The sequence below is a fragment of the Gobius niger genome (genome assembly GCF_951799975.1).
Source record: "Gobius niger genome assembly, chromosome: 8".
NCBI lineage: Eukaryota > Metazoa > Chordata > Actinopteri > Gobiiformes > Gobiidae > Gobius > Gobius niger.
Genome location: NC_136859.1, coordinates 33,217,898 through 33,237,586, shown reverse-complemented (window position 1 = coordinate 33,237,586; position 19,689 = coordinate 33,217,898). Strand labels below are relative to the sequence as shown.

At 40.3% G+C, this 19,689-nt stretch overlaps 1 protein-coding gene across 1 annotated transcript in view; it reads left to right on the top strand.

Annotated features, from left to right (window-relative positions):
• tnfaip8l2b (tumor necrosis factor, alpha-induced protein 8-like 2b) overlaps positions 1–13,176 on the top strand; it is a 32,476-nt gene extending 19,300 nt beyond the window's left edge. Inside the window, exons 2-3 of the mRNA XM_079561974.1 lie at positions 8,528–8,851; positions 12,579–13,176. Coding sequence (XP_079418100.1) covers positions 8,534–8,851; positions 12,579–12,821 — 561 coding nt within the window. The 5' untranslated portion in view covers positions 8,528–8,533 and the 3' untranslated portion in view covers positions 12,822–13,176. The remainder of the gene's footprint in view (positions 1–8,527; positions 8,852–12,578) is intronic.
• The last annotated feature ends 6,513 nt before the right edge of the window (positions 13,177–19,689 follow it).

Below are 19,689 nucleotides of genomic sequence, written 5' to 3'. Positions count from 1 at the left end.
TACTGCTTTAAAGGGACTATATGGAGTTTAAAAATGTTAAAACTAAGTATTTTCCTCCCCCTACATGTTCCAGCCACGTCCTAATGTGTAGAATGAGCCCAGACCTGTTCACCACAACTGCCTCTAAAATCCTGCACTGTCACTCAAAATGTTGTTCATTCATGTCCGAAGTGCCGTCATGCACGAGCTTAATATAGAGATTGCAGTTACACGTAAGACCTGAGGTGGCAGTAGTGAGTATAAAAAATGACCAACTTGCATCTTAGTCCCTTTAAAGTGAAACAAATCGGTTCAATGTGTCGTTCTTGAGCCAAACTCTTTATCCAGGTGATAGAAAACCAAAGTACCCAACAAAAACCCATTTGCAAATGTGTTTTACTTTTGGGGAACGGGAAAAAAAAGCACCAAATGAGAGAGAGAGAGCGCTGGGTGAATGAAGCGAGGTCAGTGTGTGCGGGACACTGGCGGCTCGCCTCAGCTCAGCCTTCAGCGCACGATATCGACAAACATGGGCATTTGGGCATTTTAACCACAAATCTGAATAAAATCATAGGAAATCCCTATCATCATCAGAAAAAGATCTTGTTTTTAAGTGGAGACACTACAGGCAAAACTCAATTTTCTCAGTTTTCAGGTTTTGGGCCAAATTGGTCTCTGAACATAAAAGCTTTCACCTGGAAACAGAAAATATGCCTAATCTTCACAATAACATGTTTAAATATTGTGCTGATTCAATGTTCCCCCATAGACTTATATGGGAGAATGCAATTTCAAGGGCATTTTTCTCAAAACACATTTTTCTGTCATTGTGGGGACACTATGTCCACGTCAGTCGGACCTAAAGACTTCAAATTTTCCAGCCTTGGAAGGTTTTTTCAGAGGGATTTTTTATTATCTAATCCCTAAGCCCCATTTATTGAGTTTTGAATGTCAAAAAATAAGGCGAAAATTATTTTTTTTTACAAATCTTTCCACTAAAAAACAGCTTATTTTGAAACTAAACAAGAAATCCAAAATCCTCTTTGAGAAAGTCTTGGTAACTCATTTATCAATAAAATGAAATTATTCAGATTTCGTCGCTGAAAAGATGGGAAATTTGGTGCATTTTTAGGCATAAAACACCTTGTTCTTATATGAAAAGATAAAATGACAGAAAACTTGCCATGTATTTTTTTCTCACATTTATGCCAGTGATCGACAGCAACAGTTTCAAATTGATATCTGTAAAAATACATTTTTCCCCTATTCACCTGCAGTGTCTCGCCGTAAAAGGTTTATTGCATACTAAATGGTAAAGTCCTGTAATGTCCATTTGAAAGCTATGCCTCTCTGCGATTAGTTCTCAGCTACAACTTCTCAAGCCGCCTTCTTCATATGAAAACCAGTCTTTTGAGCGGTTCATCGAAAGGCAAAGATCCCAAAGATTGGTCTCCCATTATTAAATCGCCGTAAATCCCGCCGCTGTCCCCTCGCCCCGAACACACCTCAGGGCTTCGCACCGACAAACGCTCGCCCTTCAAAACCGCGGCGCTGCTTAACCTTCCGGCCGCCGCGCTCCCGACGGCGGCCAATCACAGCGCGGTAATCAGGTGTGAGAACGCGCTACTCGGGAGATGAGTATCTAAATGAGTTTCAGAAGGGCACACGGACCACTTCACTTCGCTTGGATTTGAGGGAGCAAAGCGAGCGTGAAGGATTGTTGAAGCGAGTTGTCACAGTGTTAGATTTCCGCTCTTATGATTCCTGTAAGAAGGGGAAGGCGATGGCGGCTGGGTATTGATTTTATTAAACAAGCCAGGCTGATGTGGCAAGCAGTCATTTCAGAACTAATCATGAGGGCTTGACTTCACTTCTTTTTGGCCACTGTGGCTTTTTAAAGTTGATTAACCTCTTAACTCCCGCCTGAACCGAGAGCATTTTCTCCAGTTTAGCTTTACACTGTAAATTCCAACTCATTGCACTTAATTGGAATAAGTTGTAAACCCGATGCATAACTATTACTCCCAATATTAAGCCATGATTACTAGTAAGGCTAGTATGATTAAGAGGGCTTTCACAGTATTCATTACTAATGATACAAGTTCTGATTACTAGACATGTTAGTACTGGCAACTGGGAATTCCGAGTACTGATTCTTTTGTTACTTAAATATGGCCTTAACCTGTACTACTATTCTTAGTAATGGTTACTGAAATATTTCTGTTCCCTTTATGGTTTATTGGTTATTCCCATTAATGAAGTTTTACAAATTTAGTACAAGATATAAATGTAATAAAGCAAAACAAAGTATAGTTATAAAGTCAATTTATTTAACATTAACACAGTGTAAAACACTTACATTTTTTGGTGAAATTAATGATAGAACAGTTATACTTCACATCAGTCCAAACAGCTGGATTAGTCTGTACTGAGCCGATGAAGACGAGGAGCTGAAGTGTCTCAGAAGGTTCCACAGACTCTGTACATGCAGCAGGTTCTGCAGACTCACAGCAGGAGGAAGGGCATCTTTGTAAATCACCGTCAAAGCTCACTCCTCAAAGTCTTCATCAGCGTGGTCAGATTTCTGTAAGACATAAAAAGAACAAAAATGCTTTAGTTGTGAGTCCCTATGGCCAGACCAAAACCTACAGGTAAAATGTTGCTTTGTCTCATCCAAACATCTCAGCTCTGACTCTGTCTCACCTCAGTGTGTTCAGCTCCAGCCTCAGCAGATCCTTCAACAGCTGCTCTTCAGTCTGACACTGGACACACACAAAAGCACTCATAAATGTTATTTCACATCCAACTTATGGCCACTTTATCAGAATAAAACAATGAGTGCCGTCTTACCTGCTGCTTGGATGCTGAGATTGTCTAAGAGTTTTCACAGCAGTTCAGATTTCTGTAAAACAAAGAATTACAATCAGTAAGCTCAGTAAAAACAGGTAAAAAAAAGACTATGGACTTCCTCAGAGTTTCTATGACAATAAGGATCAACTATTATATACAAAATCAGGATTGATATTTATATATTTATATTATATTTGAAGTCTAAACACTTCTGTACTAATACTAAAGTCCAAACCACAGGTAAAATGTTTTTGACACAAACATTTGAGTGTCTCACCTCAGCGTGTTCAGCTCCGTCTCATCAGGTCTTTCCAAAGCTGGACTCCTACGTCTGACACTGGACACACAAACCATTTCAAAGATTATTTTACTAAATTGCATGCTGTTTTAAACACTGATCAGTGCAGTCTTACCTTCAGCCTTGATGTAGAGTCAGTCTCTAAATCTTCACAGCTGTCACTGTCTGGGAATAAAAGAACAACTTTAATCATAACCAGCAGTATTAGATGTTGTGGACAGGCTGAGTAAAAAATGCACAAATGACTGTGCTGCTGCTGCACTTTTGCACAAGAACACACAGTAAATTACAGTTGAGTATCTATTTTCTGTCTTTAAAAGACACATCTGGAGCTTTATTACTTAAATTTGTATCACTAATATTAGACAGGCCACTGTGTGGTCACCAAATTAAATAATAAATGTGTTTTAAGGTAGAGCAAGAGCGTTATTGCATTTTTCAAATATAAAAAAAATACTGAAAATAGTAACAATCCATCAAACTCTCTGAGCAAACACAAATATATGCAAAGACACACTCACCTTATGTCGATTAATGAGAAATCAAACAGGAAAGGTCCTGTTTTCTGCTGTTTCTGCTGAGGATACACTGAGGCTGTTCAACACTTCTCTTTTGAATTCAAAACAGTTCAGAGCAACCTGATTGGCTCTTTCTGTACATGTGACATATGACCTGAACCAATCACGGGCAGCACAGGTTACAGCTTAGTTTTGTCAGTTACGATTACTAGACAGTCAAGTTCCCGTTACAGGGGGGCAGTAGAGGACACTGGGGGGGTTAGTGAGAGTTACTAAAACCATGTACTGGATAAAGAGAAAAGCAAGTCAAGCCAATGTTTAGTCTATATAATAAAAACTGGCAAATCCTAGTAAGTAGGACAGAAGCTGATAATGGATACTTTAGAATGAGCGTGAGCACAACAGGATGACAACTAATCATTATTGGCATCATGTAAAGTTAGTCAGGACTTGTAAAACCCTGTTTTTGGAGCAGAAACATGTTGCTGTAAAACGAAAAAGCAATTAATCACAATTTTCTCTTGAAAATGTACTTCTTACATGGAATAGAGGGTAAAAGCTGAAAATTTCAGGTCTTCTAGTAATTATAACACTTTATTTCATGTTGCGACCTTAGTTGGAATTTACAGTGTACCCGAATCCTGTAGGCCAGTGTAACACCTCGTTTGAAAGCTAAGACCTACAAAACTAAATTGATCTTTTTCCTCACATTATCAGATTTTTTTTCATCACTTTTTTTCGTCGGGCAGTCATCTCATTTTTGTCAAATTTTCGTGACTTTTTTGGCACTTTTTGGTCAAATTATTCACATTTTTTCATCAAAGTCTTATCACTTTTTTGTCCATTTTTTCTGCATTTTTTCTCCATTTTTCGTCCAATTTTTTGCCCCTTTTGGTCAAATTTTTGTCCATTTTTTTGTCACTTTTTTGTCCATTTTTTATCAATTTTCCGTCAAATTTTTCTCACTTTTTGGTCAAATTTTTGTGCATTTTTTGTCACTTTTTCGTCAGTTTTTTCTCACTTTTTTCACATTTTCATCCCTGTTTTCGCTATTGCTATTTTCACACCTTTTGTCCAGAAGCTTTTAGATTGGGGTAAAGCTGGAGAAAAAGTGCTCATTTCAGGTGGGAGTTGAGGGGTTAAGTGATTTAGTGAGTCATTTACTTTTTATATTTTCAGCTTCAACAGAACATTAACATTATTTACAGAAAGCCTAAAAAATTAACCAACAATAGAAGGACTGCCTAGGCCTTTACTTGGTGCCTCGGGCTGGAGCAAGTTCACAAATAATGACATCATGTTGGCGATTAGGGCTTCAGCAGCGCAGCAGCAGCAGAGGAAGTGCAGCTTTATGCTTTATGTGTAACATATTATGTGTGTTAAAGAGGATCCAGGCAGGCCCAGGCTTTACAGGCGCCTGCAGGCGAGCGGTGCATGCTGGTTAGATTTGTGTCCAAGTTGCCACCGACTTACTCTGATGTAACCTGTGACGGTGCCAGTACTATTGTGAGAGCGAGGCGGCTGCGAATTTGCTTTCAACACCCTGGGCCAAGGCCGTGGGAACCCAGGGTGCTGAGGGCGCTACAGCACCCCCTGGTGGATCGTCTATGCATCGCAGGCAATATTAAATCAATAGGAAATAAGCAAAGAAATAGCGTTTTGGGGGGCAATCTTGTCTCTCAGCACCCCCTAGCCAAGATATCTTCCCACGGCCCTGCCCTGGGCTCGCCCAAACTGCAAGGGCCAGAAGGATGATCGGGAAATGAAGTTCGGTCAACACGTGACAGCTGAGTCACAGATGATTGGGTTTGAATCCTGTTTTGATCAGAAACTTGTTGAGCTGACACTAGTAGCTCTTGAAACAGCCTGAAACCTTTCATATGTTACTTCAGTGTATGTGCTGAAGTGTGGATTCAATCTTTGGATGTATCTTCAAGTGGGTCAACTGCCATGAAAATTGACTTTTTATAACTTTTTACCATGTTACATTGTTGTTCTCTCATCAGAGACTGACCTGGAGCTGTGTTTTTTGAGCCACTCGTGCAACTTTGAGTAATCTTTGAATCTTCTCTTGTGGCTAGTCTTAGCAGCTCCTCCTGAGGTCCTATACGTATCCAGGAAATCCTTTAATTTCCCCCCCCCCCTCTCTGTATTGAAACAGCTGCACCGCAAATGGGAGCAAGTGGAGTGGGAGGGGCTTAACCTCTTACCACCTGGCTTAACCAAATGCATTCTGTCCTCTTTTGGCTGTGTAACATCTCATTTGAAAGCTAAGACCCACAAAACTGATCTTTTTCCTCGCATTGTTGCTGTGTTGTGTCACCTTTTGTATGTTTTTTTCCTTTTTTTCCTTTTTTGTCACATTTTTTTTGAGTTTTTGTTGAATTTTTGTCATTTTTTTGTTGAGTTTTTGTCACATTTTTGTTGAATTTTTGTCACCTTTTGGTTGAGTTTTTTGTCACTTTTTGTTGATTTTTTGTCATTTTTTTGGTTGAGTTTTTGTCACATTTTTGTTGCGTTAATCCTTGTTTTCTTCTCATTTTTTTTGGCTATTTTGGTGCTTTTTTTCCCCAAGAAGCTTTTTGATTAGGGTAAAGCCAAACTGGAGAAAATGGGATCCGTTTAGGTGGAAGTTAAGAGGTTGAAGGAAGATAAGATCAGGAAGTGAAACTAGTGGATGTTTTGTTTTGAGGTTTTAGATCAATATGGCATTTTCTAACCAACGAAGACTAAGATTGTGATAAAGTTGTGTTTGACGTTATGAGCAAATACCTACAGACAGCACAATGAACCCTCTTTAAATTTGTGCGGATGTAAGGTATGGGGTATTGATCATTGAAACAGTGAGTGAAGAGCAACAAAACACAGGGGCCAGATCGTGATGTCTGGAGTGTAGACAGTGTAGCATTACAAAAGAGGCTCGTCCGACTCCTCAGTGCATTTAGAACAACTCCTGTCACTGCAGGCTCACTCCAAGGTCAAGGGTTTCATGGAAATGTTTACCAGATGGCTCCGGTGGATGAATTGTGTTCCGTTCGATGCATACATGAACAAATCTAGTTAATTTAGATTTATTACCTGGTGGCAATGATGTGGCGTTATGTTATTCCTCTTTTTATTTTTATATTATGGCACTTCCTGTTTGTTTTCAGGAAGTCACAGTTTTGAAGCACCGGGGCCTGATTCTATCCTCTTGCATTTGGTTTTGTACGTCCATCAAAATTACATGGTTTTCCTATTATTTTTAAAGGCAAAGCAATACGAAATGTTCCTTCTTTCTTTTTTTGGGCCCGCAAGCTTTAATAGACAGGAGGGTTCACAGTGAAAGTGGGAGTGAAGAGCAAACCCCTAAGCGCTGGACTTTGGGAAGGGCTGCACTAAACTATTCGTGCACAATTGATCGAGATTTTTTTTGCTTTTGCTATTCGGAATCTGCCTCTCATCTCGTGTCGCTGAACAGTTAGCGCCTGCCATGACTCACGCTCATCTTTGACATTGAAAAACAAAAGAGGAAAAGACACAGAGCCAAAATGTGTACATGCTAAAAACATGGCCCACCAGCTAGCTATCGTGTCGCTAATGTTTACAGCTAACAGCAGATATCTGTATCTGTAAGGTGTTTACCTTAAAATACTCTAGAAATACACAAAATATTGTCTATTCTGTGTAAAACTTTCTTGGGGAGAACCATTTGTACATAGACCCTGCAAACCATGGACGTAGCATGGCTGTTAGCGGCTAATAGTTCCTTGCTTCCCCTATTTCCTACCCATTAAGACTTTTTTCTGCCCCTCTAAGGCAAAATTGGACACAGGCCTGTTATTTTGACCTCCATGTGTTTGTCATAACACACGCTATTTCTAATCAACTCCATATAGAGTTGGGGAAAATCCACGCAGATCCCCCATGTTTGTGGCTTTTAGCATACATTTTCTACTATAGAGTAACATTACCAAAAAACTGTATAAGAAGTGAAGTGTCAGTTCAATGGAAGTGTCAATCCGTGGCAAAAAAGAAGCAATAGGTGAATAGGTGGTGGCTTCCGAAACCCAACCAAGCCTGCTAGCTAGCATTGACGATCTTCAGTTAGCCCGTGCTGAACACTATGGAGGGAGCCGCCATATTTATCACAGAATTGCCTTTAGCTTCCTACAAATTGTTGTTCATTTTGTTAGCTAACGGCGCCCGGACCAGTTCAAACTGAACATTCTATCCTCATGTAAAATGAATGGGTCAGGGCCAAAACATAAACGCGCTATACCTGTTTGTTTTTTGTTTTGCTTTTGCCAGTAATGGAGCAACATTTGTTTTGTCCTCCTTTAGTGTATGGTTAACTCAGATATTTGTGGGGAAAACATTGTGCGTCTAATTTATTGCATTTGTATCGATTTCATGAACTTGCAGGTGACTTTTTGGGCATGTCGTTGCAAGAAAACCATAAACAGTGAACCTGCAAGTCGTGGAATGTGCCGGGAAACTTGTCCTTTTGAAGAATTAGGATGCTACACAAATATGTTGGGAAAGTTAGGAATGGGTTTGGACCACAATAAACATTTTAACCTAAATGTGGTCGAAATGTGGTCGAAATGTGATGTTTGGTGGCTAATGCTAACGGCTAAATGGAAAATAAATGAGAAATGTCCAGACTAGCCGACTCGCTAACTGTCGGATACGTTTCATTTCTATTCCATCTCTATTGTTTAGTTTATGATTGGTACTTAGCAATGCCAAAGTAAGGTTCAGCCTCGTATCAAAAATCGTCCTGTGGCTGAACAAACTTGCCTACCCCCTGGTTTAGCGTGCTAGCACACTTACTGACCGCTAAAGTCGATTAAAAGTATCTACAGACTGTCATGAACACAACTTATCCCTCCCCCCCCAGGTCGCCATGGAAGCCTTCAGCTCCAAGGACATGGCCATGCGGGTGCAGAAGAAGTTCCTGAGCAGCGTGGCCACCAAGAGCTCCGTGCAGATGTTCATCGACGACACCACCAGCGAGATCCTGGACGAGCTGTACCGCGTGTCCAAGGAGTACTCCGGGAACAAGTCGGAGGCGCAGAAGGTGGTGAAGGACCTGATCAAGATCGCGGTGAAGATCGGTGTGCTGTTCCGGAACAACCGCTTCACCACCGATGAGCTGGTCATAGCGCAGGACTTCAAGAAGAAGCTGAACATGGGCACCATGACGGCCATCAGCTTCTACGAGGTGAGGGAGCGCTGCAGCTACCGTGTTATTTATGTTGAATCCAAGCGTTAAAGCAGAGTACTGAGGGAGATACATTTTTATTTATTTATTTCTTTATGGTGAGATAGTGGTTAGCAGAGGTGGGAGTAAGTCACTAAATGCAAGTCTCGAGTCAAGCCAAGTCGTGAAGGTTCAAGTCTCAAGCAAGTCCAAGTTTCGATGTTTTAAGGCGTTCACACAAAGTTTACAGCATTTAGTGACTAGTTTACGCATCCGCACACAGCCCAGTGACAGCGGGACTGAAGGCTACACGGAATCTATTTTGAGCAGGGGCGAATCCAAGTATACAGGGGCTGGGGCAGTACAGGGGAACCACTGACAGAAAAAACGCCAGAAACTAACAAAAATAAAAAATATTATTTTATATTTATCTTTCAGACTGCAGGGAAAAGCAGCTCATATTTAAAATACTATATTTCATATTTTTTAAGTCGCCCCCCCCCCCCGGGCCCCCTTCCTTAAAATGCTGTCTATTTTCAAGATTAAACACATGAAAAGACTCGCTGGTGTTTGTGACTTGAGGTGACTCGCCGGCTAAAGCAAGACTTGACTTGACTTGACAAAAGCTATGACTTGACTTGACCCAATGACCGATTGACTTGGACTTGCTTGGGACTTGGACCTTCACGACTTGGACTTGACTCGAGACTTGCATTTAGTGACTTACTCCCACCTCTGCTGTATTGTCCCTTTAAGTAAAAGTAAAATAACTTTGAAAAAGGTTTTACTTAGAGCTGTGCAATATAATGTAAAAAATATCGTAGCGCGATATTAGGTGATGCAATATCCCTACTTCGAGAAACCGCAATATAACGCACGAAAAGTCATGAAAGTCTTCATTGGACTGAGACTGACTATTTTTTTTGCAAACTCAGCTAAATAATGCACTCAATTTATATAAATGTGTGCATTTTTTCCCAGTTCGGCTTTACACAAAATCTAAAAGCTTCTCGACTGAAGCTTTGAGCCTATAAGCCAGTGGAACTCCCCATTGACCAACAAAACTGATCATAACGTTTTTGTTGCATTGTTTTTATCACATTTCTGTCGTGTTTTTGTCTCCTTTTTAGTCTTGTTTTCCCAGTTTTTTGTTGCTTTTTAATTGTGTTACTGTTGCTTTTCTGGCATATTTTGTTGCTCTTTAGTGGCTTGTTGCTGCATTTTCATCCTCATTTACGTCTCGTTTTTGCCCCTTAATATAGCAGGTGCAGTTACGCATAAGACCAGAGGTGGCAGTAGAGAGTATAAAAGGACTAACTTTCATCTAACCCCTTTAAGTGAAATATTGCAATAATATCGTTATCGTCTCGCGTATCACAATTTACTTCAATATTGTGCAGCCCTATTTTTATTCAGGAAGTAGTACTTGTTGAAAATACTACTTGATTTTAGCCGTAAGAAAGTGAGCCCATGGTTACATGCAAAGAAATAAACAAACATAGCAGTGCTAAATGCGGGTTCATTCTCATTTCTGATTCGATAATCGTCTTGAGAACCAAAACCAAAATCCATCACAGTGTTAACTATTTACCCTCTTAACCCCCGCCTGAACCAAGCACATTTTGTCCAGTTCCGCTTTACCCAAATCTAAAAGCTTCTCGACTGCAGTTTAAAGACTTTTTTATCATCACATTTTTGATGCTTTTTTGCTGCGTCTTTTGTTGCGTTTTCATCATTTTTGCCTCGTTTTTATCACTGTTTTCACTCATTTTCTTTTCCAGAAGCTTTTAGATTAGGGTAAAGCCAAACTGGAGAAAGCCTTTTCTCGGTTCAGGTGGGGCTTAAGAGATTAATTTGATCATGTTGGCCTCATATCTGTGAGCTCTGATGGGTCATGCTTATTATCATACCCAAACTTTAACCGGATATTTTTTATTTATATATTATTATATGTATTATATCTTTTTCTGTCCAATTTGATCTTTATATGTTTGCATTTTGCTCATTTCCACAGGCGGGTTGTTCTCAGTTACATTGAACCTTTTGAGTAGTAGTTTGTCATACAGTACTTTTTACTTCTACTTGTATCTGTACTCTTACTTGAGTAGTTTTTCCACTGTGAGGAAATGCTTCATGTTGATCTATAGCAGCTGCTCCTGAAGCCGGGGACATCACGGCCCCTTTAATGATCGGAAAGTCTCTCTGGGCCCCGATAATAACATATTTACTCTGTTCAAAGGAATTTGATATACATAAAATTAAATTAAAAAAAAGATGTGGATCGTTTCTTCTGTATTTTCTGATCTTGGACTTTGAATCATCACATTATTTACACATTTTTTTAATGTTTTGTATCACACTATTTACGGCGTCATTGAAAATCAATCAGACTTTTCCGCTCAAACAGTCAGTACACCTCACAGCACTCGAGTCACATCTCTCGTACTTTGTTACTTTTACTTGAGTAATCGAAGAGACAGTATACAGAAAAGTGCCATTAAGAAAACTCAACCCACTTTACACAGCAGTGTTTTTCATTACCAGACTTGTTTCAGTGCCATGAAAACATAATGCCACTTATTCTTAATTAAAATCAACTTTAGATGAACTTTAGTTTCATAAGTGGCATCTGCTGAGTACAGTCGCAATTATCCAAAACAAAACAGAGATACCTGCTTTTGCAAATGAACTCTTCCATTGTTTGGCCCACTGCTTTTTACGTGTACTTTAAATTATTTGAAAGCAACGGTACTCTCACTTGAGTAAATATTTTGGCTGCTCTACCACCTCTGCTCATTTCTATCTGTTATCCTCCACTCACTCATTCATCCTTTAGCCTTAGGGGAAGCGCTCAGATGAGAACTTGCACATTTCACACAGAAAGACTGAACCCAGGATCTCCTCGCTGTGAAGCATGAGTGCTAACGGCTGCACCACTGTGCCCATTTTATCCTCAGGACCCCCAGCCCCACTATCTATATCTTAAGGGGAGACACTACAGGCAAAACTCAATTTTTTCAGTTTTCAGGTTTTGGGCCAAATTGGTCTCTGAACATACAAGCTTTCACCCGGAAACAGAAAATATGCCTAATCTTCACAACAACATTTAAATATTGCGCTGATTCAATGTTCCCCCATAGACTTATATGGGAGAATGCAATTTCAAGGGCCTTTTTCTCAAAACACATTTTTCTGTCATTGTGGCGACACTATGTCCACGTCAGTCGGACCTGAAGACTTCAAATTTTACAGCCTTGGACTGAACAATATTTGGAAGATTTTTTCAGAGGGATTTTTTATTATCTAATCCCTAGCCCCATTTATTGAGTTTTGAATGTCAAAAAATAAGGCGAAAATTAAATTTTTCCAAATTTTTCTACTAAAAAACAGCTTATTTTAAAACTAAACAAGAAATCCAAAATCCCCTCAGAAAAAGTCTTGGTAACTCATTCATCAATAAAGTGAAACCATAAATTTGAACGTAGCTCTATCCATTATTCAGATTTCGTCGCCGAAAAGATGGGAAATTTGGGGCATTTTTAGGTATAAAACAACTTCTTATATGACAAGTTAAAATAACAGAAAACTTGCAATGTATTTTTTTCTCACATTTATGCCAGTGATCGACAGCAAAAGTTTCAAATTGATATCTGTAAATAAACATTTTTTCCCTATTCACCTGCAGTGTCTCGCCGACATGCCATACATACTCCGATACAAACAACACTAAACCGTTTGTCCCGCACAGGTGGACTTCACCTTCGACAAGGCGGTGATGTCGGAGCTCCTGAGCAGCTGCCGCGACCTCCTCCTGAAGCTGGTCAACACTCACCTCACGGCCAAGTCGCACGGCCGCATCAACCACGTCTTCAACCACTACTCGGACCCGGAGCTGCTCAGCAAGCTGTACGAGCCCAGCGGCCCGTTCCGAGGCCACCTCACCAAGATCTGCAAAGGACTCAACAAGCTGGTGGAGGACGGGACAATATGATGCAAATATTCCTGAAAGTAGTCGATTTAACACTGGGAGAAGCCTCTGGACTTAAGGGGCGGCCTCGCTGCTGCTGAGAATCGGCGGCGTGCGCTGTGTGTGGCAGGACTTGTGGGAATGCCAGTAACGCAGTGGTCATTTTAATGTTTTTAAGGAAAATTTAATATTCCTTTGTGATGTTTTACCACGTGAGACCAAAGAACTAAACTTGAACGCGTACTAGTTCAGACTTTTATAATGAAAGAATCCTTTGTATTTAGTCACGTGAGCTACTGAAAAAAAAAAAGCACAATAACAGCAGACAGTTTTATAGTAGTGCAGCGCTGCCACCTGGTGGAGAAGCCAAAGAATGCAGGCCAAACATATGCAAAGGTATAAACATTTTCCCCATAGTCATCGGCTGCATCTAGTAAGTGGCTCCTTTCTCCTTCTCCTTAACCTTTGAGTTACCTTTTACAGTCAGGACCAGGAGCTTCAGCTGCTCCTTCAGGACAATCTGAACCTTCCTGACCTAAAGCAACCAGGAAGTTACGTCGTACTACAGGGGTAGGCGAGTTTTTGTCACGGAGGGCCGATTTTCTTCATTTCCAAAACGCCAAGGGCCGAAACTCACTATTGTAGCCCAAAGTAAAGCACCTTTTTTCTACAAATATAAATTTAGCACATAATACATGACCCAATGCAGTGTTTTGCTGGGAAATGTGAAAATATTGACAGTGTTTTTCACATTTTAGAGTAATTTTCACATTTGGTGTCTGATTTATGAATAAATGTTTCTTCAAAATTCTCTTGGGGGCCAAAGGTTTTATGCTGGAGGGCCGAATTTGGCCCCCGGGCCTGACGTTGCCTACCCTTGTCCAGGGGCGGACTGGGGCTGAAAAACGGCCCTGGACTCTGACCAGCCTAGCCCAAATTAGCGTTAATGCAATCACCACAAATAGGCCGACATATTTTCTCGCATTTTCTCAAGTTCGGCTTTACCCAAATCTAAAACTTCTCAACTGGAGAGCTAAGACCTAAGACAGTGATTTATAATATTCATTATAATCATATTTAATCAAGGTCCTCTGCTTTATGGAGCTGCTCCCACATGAACAAAGCAAGTCGACTAAAATATCTGGATATTTTAGTCATAGTTTTAGTTTCATGAAAAATGTTTAATTTAGTTTTAGTCCAATTTAAGTCAGCAAAAATATTACTTAGACTAAACTTAAGAATTTTAGTCTTTTTTTCTTTTTGTCAGGTTTCTGTTGTTTTTTATTGATTTTTTCCGTCGCTTTGTTTTCATGTTTTCATCAGGTTTTTGTCACTTTTTCGTTGCGTTATTGTCGCTTTTCCAGCAAATTTTTGTCATTTTTTTTCATCCTCATTTTCGTCACTATTTTGATGGTTTTCTTTTAAGCTTTTAGATTTGGGTAAAACTCTGTTAAGGCGGGGGTGAGAGCGTAGGTAAAGGAGAAAAATGCAGAGGCCAGACCGGTGGCCCTAGAGCAGGGGTGTCCAAAGTGCGGCCCGGGGGCCAAATGCAGCCCTCAGACCAATTTTTGGTGGCCCTCTGCCTTTTTGCTGAATCGGGAACACATCATCAGAGATAGTCCTTTTTATTTGAAATGTAATAATTCCACACAATTCTAGCCAAACAACTAACCTTTTACTGTGAGACTGAGCCGGCATGAAGGTTTTTGAGCAGAAATAAACGTGTGGGCGCAATTTAAACCTCTGCTAGTCAAAGGTTTTGCGGCACTAACTACCGATCTATGGCCCTTCACCCCGTGTACGCTTCAGTATGCGGCCCCCCATGAAAAAAGTTTGGACACCCCTGCCCTAGAGCCAGTGGCCCTTCTGTGCTCTTCCAGAACGGACATATGGCCAGTCCGCCCCTGCCCCTGTCGTACAATATACGCTCCATATCCTCCTGCACTGCCATCAACTTCATGTTAATATCACCAACATAGTCTGAGCAACTGCACAAATATCAGAATGATGTATGAAAAAATACACTCTTTATAAACTGTGCAGTTCAGTTATTACTGATATTCACCACAGACAACTGCATTAGAGGATCTGAAGCAAATGATCCACGTGGCTTAGGCTTCATTCTTCTAAAATGGAAACAATAGTGCGCACCGTTACCATAAATTCAAAGACAGAGATCCTACAATAAAACGTTCAGAGTGTCAATCATTTCACGCTTGTATGGAGATCGGAGAGTTCAGAAACCTTCAGGAGGCAGCGCAGTGGCTTGTGGGATTGTTCTCAGCTCCTTCTGGGCTGTTGAGGAACACCCCGAGGTTCCTCTGCTACAGGAGGTGTTCCTTTAACTCCCTCCTCACTGCGCTGACACATTCGGATGCTCCATATCAGGGCTGACGATGAGGCTGGTCCAGGTCAGCGATAAGGAGAAGGAGGTTCCTTGTTTACACTTTTCAGATGCAGCCATAGTCACCAAAGTCGTCCGTTTGGTTCTTAATGACACTGAATCCGTGACTCACGCTGAGGACATGTTTTCATTTGCCTATAAATGAGTCAATAACCGTGGAAACTTTTCACATCATGGGGTTGTAGTTGGCGCGGATGAACTGAAATCAAAGTCAGATGTATTTTAAAGTGACAGTCAGTAAGTTTAAATGTGTTACAAATGCCATGGTTTGCAGATATAACTGAGCGCCCGGGCCTGCAACATGCTGTAAATTGTGTAATATAAATCAATTAGCATTTTCCTAATTGATTGTCCCTCCCTTTGTTGATCTCAGCAGCTAATGAGAATCCCCGGTGCCAAAGCTTGGACCAATGAGAGGAGCTTTCCTGCGAGCCGCCTTCTCTGGTCCAATCAGGAGGGGAGGGGGGAGGGAGCTTGATGTTTTATGTTTTTTAAATGACAAGGAATGGTCCAAATAGGAGGGGTGGGTTATTTTGTTTCTCTCTCCTCATTTTATAATCTTGCAGACTATCACTTTTCGGAGAGTTTGCATTCAAGCCCAAGCCTGGTGTGAAAACTTGGATAATGTGGTGAACATTTCCTCCAAATCGCTAGTAATTGTGTTTTGAAGCAACGGTACATTGGTAATGTTTTTTTTTTTTCATAGATTTCAATCTGGTTTGGAAATAATCATAGGTTTTAAAAAATATATGTTTGTTTTACCTCGCAAACATGACAATTGGACAAAGAGAAAAGACTTTGAAAAGTAACACTGTTATTTAATTTTAGTTGTAGATGGAACTGTACCCTTCAAGGCCGCGGGAACCCAGGGTGCTGAGGGCGCTGCAGCACCCCCCCTGGTGGATAGTGTGTGAACTGCAGGCAATATTCACCCCTTAACTCCCACCTGAACCGAGCACATTTTCTTCAGCTTTAACCCCAGTCCAAAAGCTTCTGGGAAAAAAGGTGAGAAAATAGCAACAAAGCTGGGACGAAAACAATGATGGGAATGTGACAAAAAAAAGTGAGAAAACATTGACAAAAAAGTGACGGAAAATTGATGAAAAAGTGGCAAAAATGTCACAAGGAATTGACAAAAAATGACCAAAAAATGACAAAAAAAAATGACAGAATGTGACAAAAATGTGATAAAAATTTGACGAAAAATGGAGAAAAAATTGACGAAAAAGTGATAAGAATTTGACGAAAAAGTGACAAACGAGTCACGAAAATTTGAAAAAAAAAAGACCAAAAAATGACAAAAATGTGACAAAATGTGACCAAAAAAATGACAAAAAAATGACAAAAAAAATGACAAAAAAATGACAAAAAAATGACAAAAAATGTGACAAAATGTGACCAAAAAATGACCAAAAAATGACCAAAAAATGACAAAAATGTGACAAAAAATGTGACAAAAAAAATGACAAAATGTGACAAAAATATGACAAAAATGTGATAAAAATTTGACGAAAAATTGAGAAAAAATGGACGAAAAAGTGATAAGAATTTGACGAAAAAGTGACAAAAGAGTCACGAAAATTTGACAAAAATGAGACGACTGCCCAACAAAAAAAGTGATGGAAAAAAAATCTGATGTGAGGAAAAAAAATCTGATGTGAGGAAAAAGATCAATTTAGTTTTGCAGGTCTTTCACATGAGGTGTTACACTGGCCTACAGGATTTGGGTAAAGCTGAACTGGAGAAAATGCTCTCGTTTCAGGTGGAGGTAAGAGGTTAATAAATAGGATTTATGCACAGAAAAAAATTATTTTGGGGGTAAATCTTATCCCTCAGCTCCCCCTATCTAAAATATCTTCCCACGGTTCTGGCACCCTTTGACTCTGTTGAATAACCTTTTCTTTCTGCTTTCTTGCTGCTCTGGCTTCATGTACAGAAACACCGCCCCCTAGCGGCCGCCCTGATGAGTTTCAAGCTGCATCCTTTCTTTGATTTGCAGAGTTTGTGAATGTGTTTACTGTTCTAAATCTATGTTTTTATTTCAATAAGAACACATGTAACCATTGAGCATACAACCGAAGAACATGCGACAAAAACGTGTTGTTCAAAGATGTGTTTAATAAATATTCTATGCATTGCCCAGAACAAACAATTAAAAAAAATCTGCTGTTAAAATACATTGTACTCAGAAAGTCATTCTTTGGCGACAGTTTAGTAGGTCCGTTATTGTTGGAGATCCTTCCTGACTAAGAGCGTGACCGTGAAGCCATATGAGGCAGCAGTCTGAATCCTCATCATGTGACACGCCGCAGGACCGCATCGAAACCAGGACCGCGTGTTTGAAATACTTCGCCCGCACGTCTCCCACGACAACCGACGACATGCGGCTCCTCGGCCCCCCGGAACAAAACCCGCTCTGTTCCAGAAAAGTGTGTTTCTCTCTTCCCCATCGTCGCGTGGGAGCGGTGGGCGCTGGTTAACAATAGATCTTCCACTCATGATTGTTCTGCTTTCTGGTTCTAGACGACAAATATTTTAGTATAGGTGCTGTAAAAAGTATCGTTCAGGTATCTGTGTCGAAAACCGAGTGTCGTTAAAGTACTGGTATCGGAAAAAAATTAACAGTACAATACTACAGCTGAAGGAAGTACTAATGGGAGATTATTAAAAAAAATTTTTTACTAGAAAGCACTTTGGTCATTGTTAAGGGTGAATGGATTCACAGGTGAGTCGTCTCAGTTGGTTTGGGGAAAGATTGTCTCACTTTCAGCTCATGAAATGAATAAATAAACAAAAATTACAATTGTTATTTCGATAAATGAAATCTCAGATCAAATGTATATATACTGCACGTATACTCGGGTCAAGGAATGAAAACGTCTTGTGCACTGGATCCATCTTTCAGTATCCAGCAAGGACCTTGTTATAATACACAGGATTAGTCTATTATGCATGTTTTAGGTTTCATGGAGATCATGCAAACACACATGCACATGGACTAATTTAAAGATTAAACACAGACGTGTACTACTACTAGAAGCAAATGTACTACTTTGTTTTTCAAGTGAAGATCTAGAACAGGCGTGTCAAACTCATTTTGGGTCGTGGGCTGAAATGAATAATGTATACAGGAAAATAATATTGAGAAAATATTTTTCCAATAAATGATTAATAATAATGAGCTGTTGGTCAAAGCCCCAACTTGACGCCTACTTGTAGCCTAATCAATAACATCGGCTTACACTAGTATTGCACTTTACAAGCCCGTGTCATAAGTTTCTCAAAGTACTCCACAGTAGTAATTATTCACTGACTCTGCTTGGTGGTGGTAAGCTGTTATTGAAGCCACAGCTGCCCTGGGGCAGACTGTCCATTTACCACGTGGCTGTAATGCTTTGTTTATATCCTGATCTCTCATTATATCAGTGCCCTCTGCTGGACACATGTGCAAAGTTTCCTTTTTTTAATTCAAGCCGCCCCCTAGTGGCTGGAATGAACATTCTGGTAATTCTTTAAAAAATCATAACTCCACACAGGAATGGGCCAGAGAACATGTGTCAAGGTCAAGGCCTGTGAGATGATTTAATGTGGCCCTTTGAGCCGCGACACCCGTTCGTGACCCCCCGCCAGGGTCACACCGTGAGAAATATGAACATTAGCTGACATATTGGATTTTCAATGAGCCGTGCTGAAAGACACATTTCTGCTCTCTGGAACAGACAATAAAGCTCTATTCTATTCTATTCTATTCTATAAAACAAAGATAAAAAACTGAAATAAAATTCATCAAACTACGAACAAATAATGACACTGGTAAAATAGCAACACATGCTACAATAAAACACAAGATTATATGCTAATGAAAATATGTATATTTTATCTAAATGATCTGGCGACCCCCCAAATTTGTCTCGCGACCCTCTTGGGGGTCTCGAGATTGAGAAGGTCCAGGTTGAGAACCACTGCTCTAGCCCATTCCTGTGCAGAGTTATGGATTTAAAAAAAATAACCGGTTTGCTCACTCCAGCCACTAGGGGGCAGCTTAAATTTAAAAAAAGGAAATAATTCCACAGGTGTCCAGCAGAGGGAACTGACATAATAAGAGATCAGGATACAAACAGCATATTATAGCCACGTGGTGAATGGTCAATCTGTCCCAGGGCGGCTGTGGCTACAATAGACAGGCCGGATTAACTCATCATGAGGCCTGTGGGCCAGATCCGGCACACGGGCCGCATGTTTGACACTTCTGGTCTCACGTGTTTTGTCAATGATAAATGTCATAAATATGATCTGTCTGTATCTCAGGACATTTATCCAATCAGAAAAAACAGAATGAGATCAACTCCAGATCCTATAGTTTAAACCAGTTTGGAAGTAAACGTTCTAAATCCCAGCTCACAAACTTGTGTTTCTGCTCATGCGCAGCTTTGAGCAAAGCAAGTTCAGCTGTAGTGACTTTTTCAAGCATCAGACATTGACAGCACC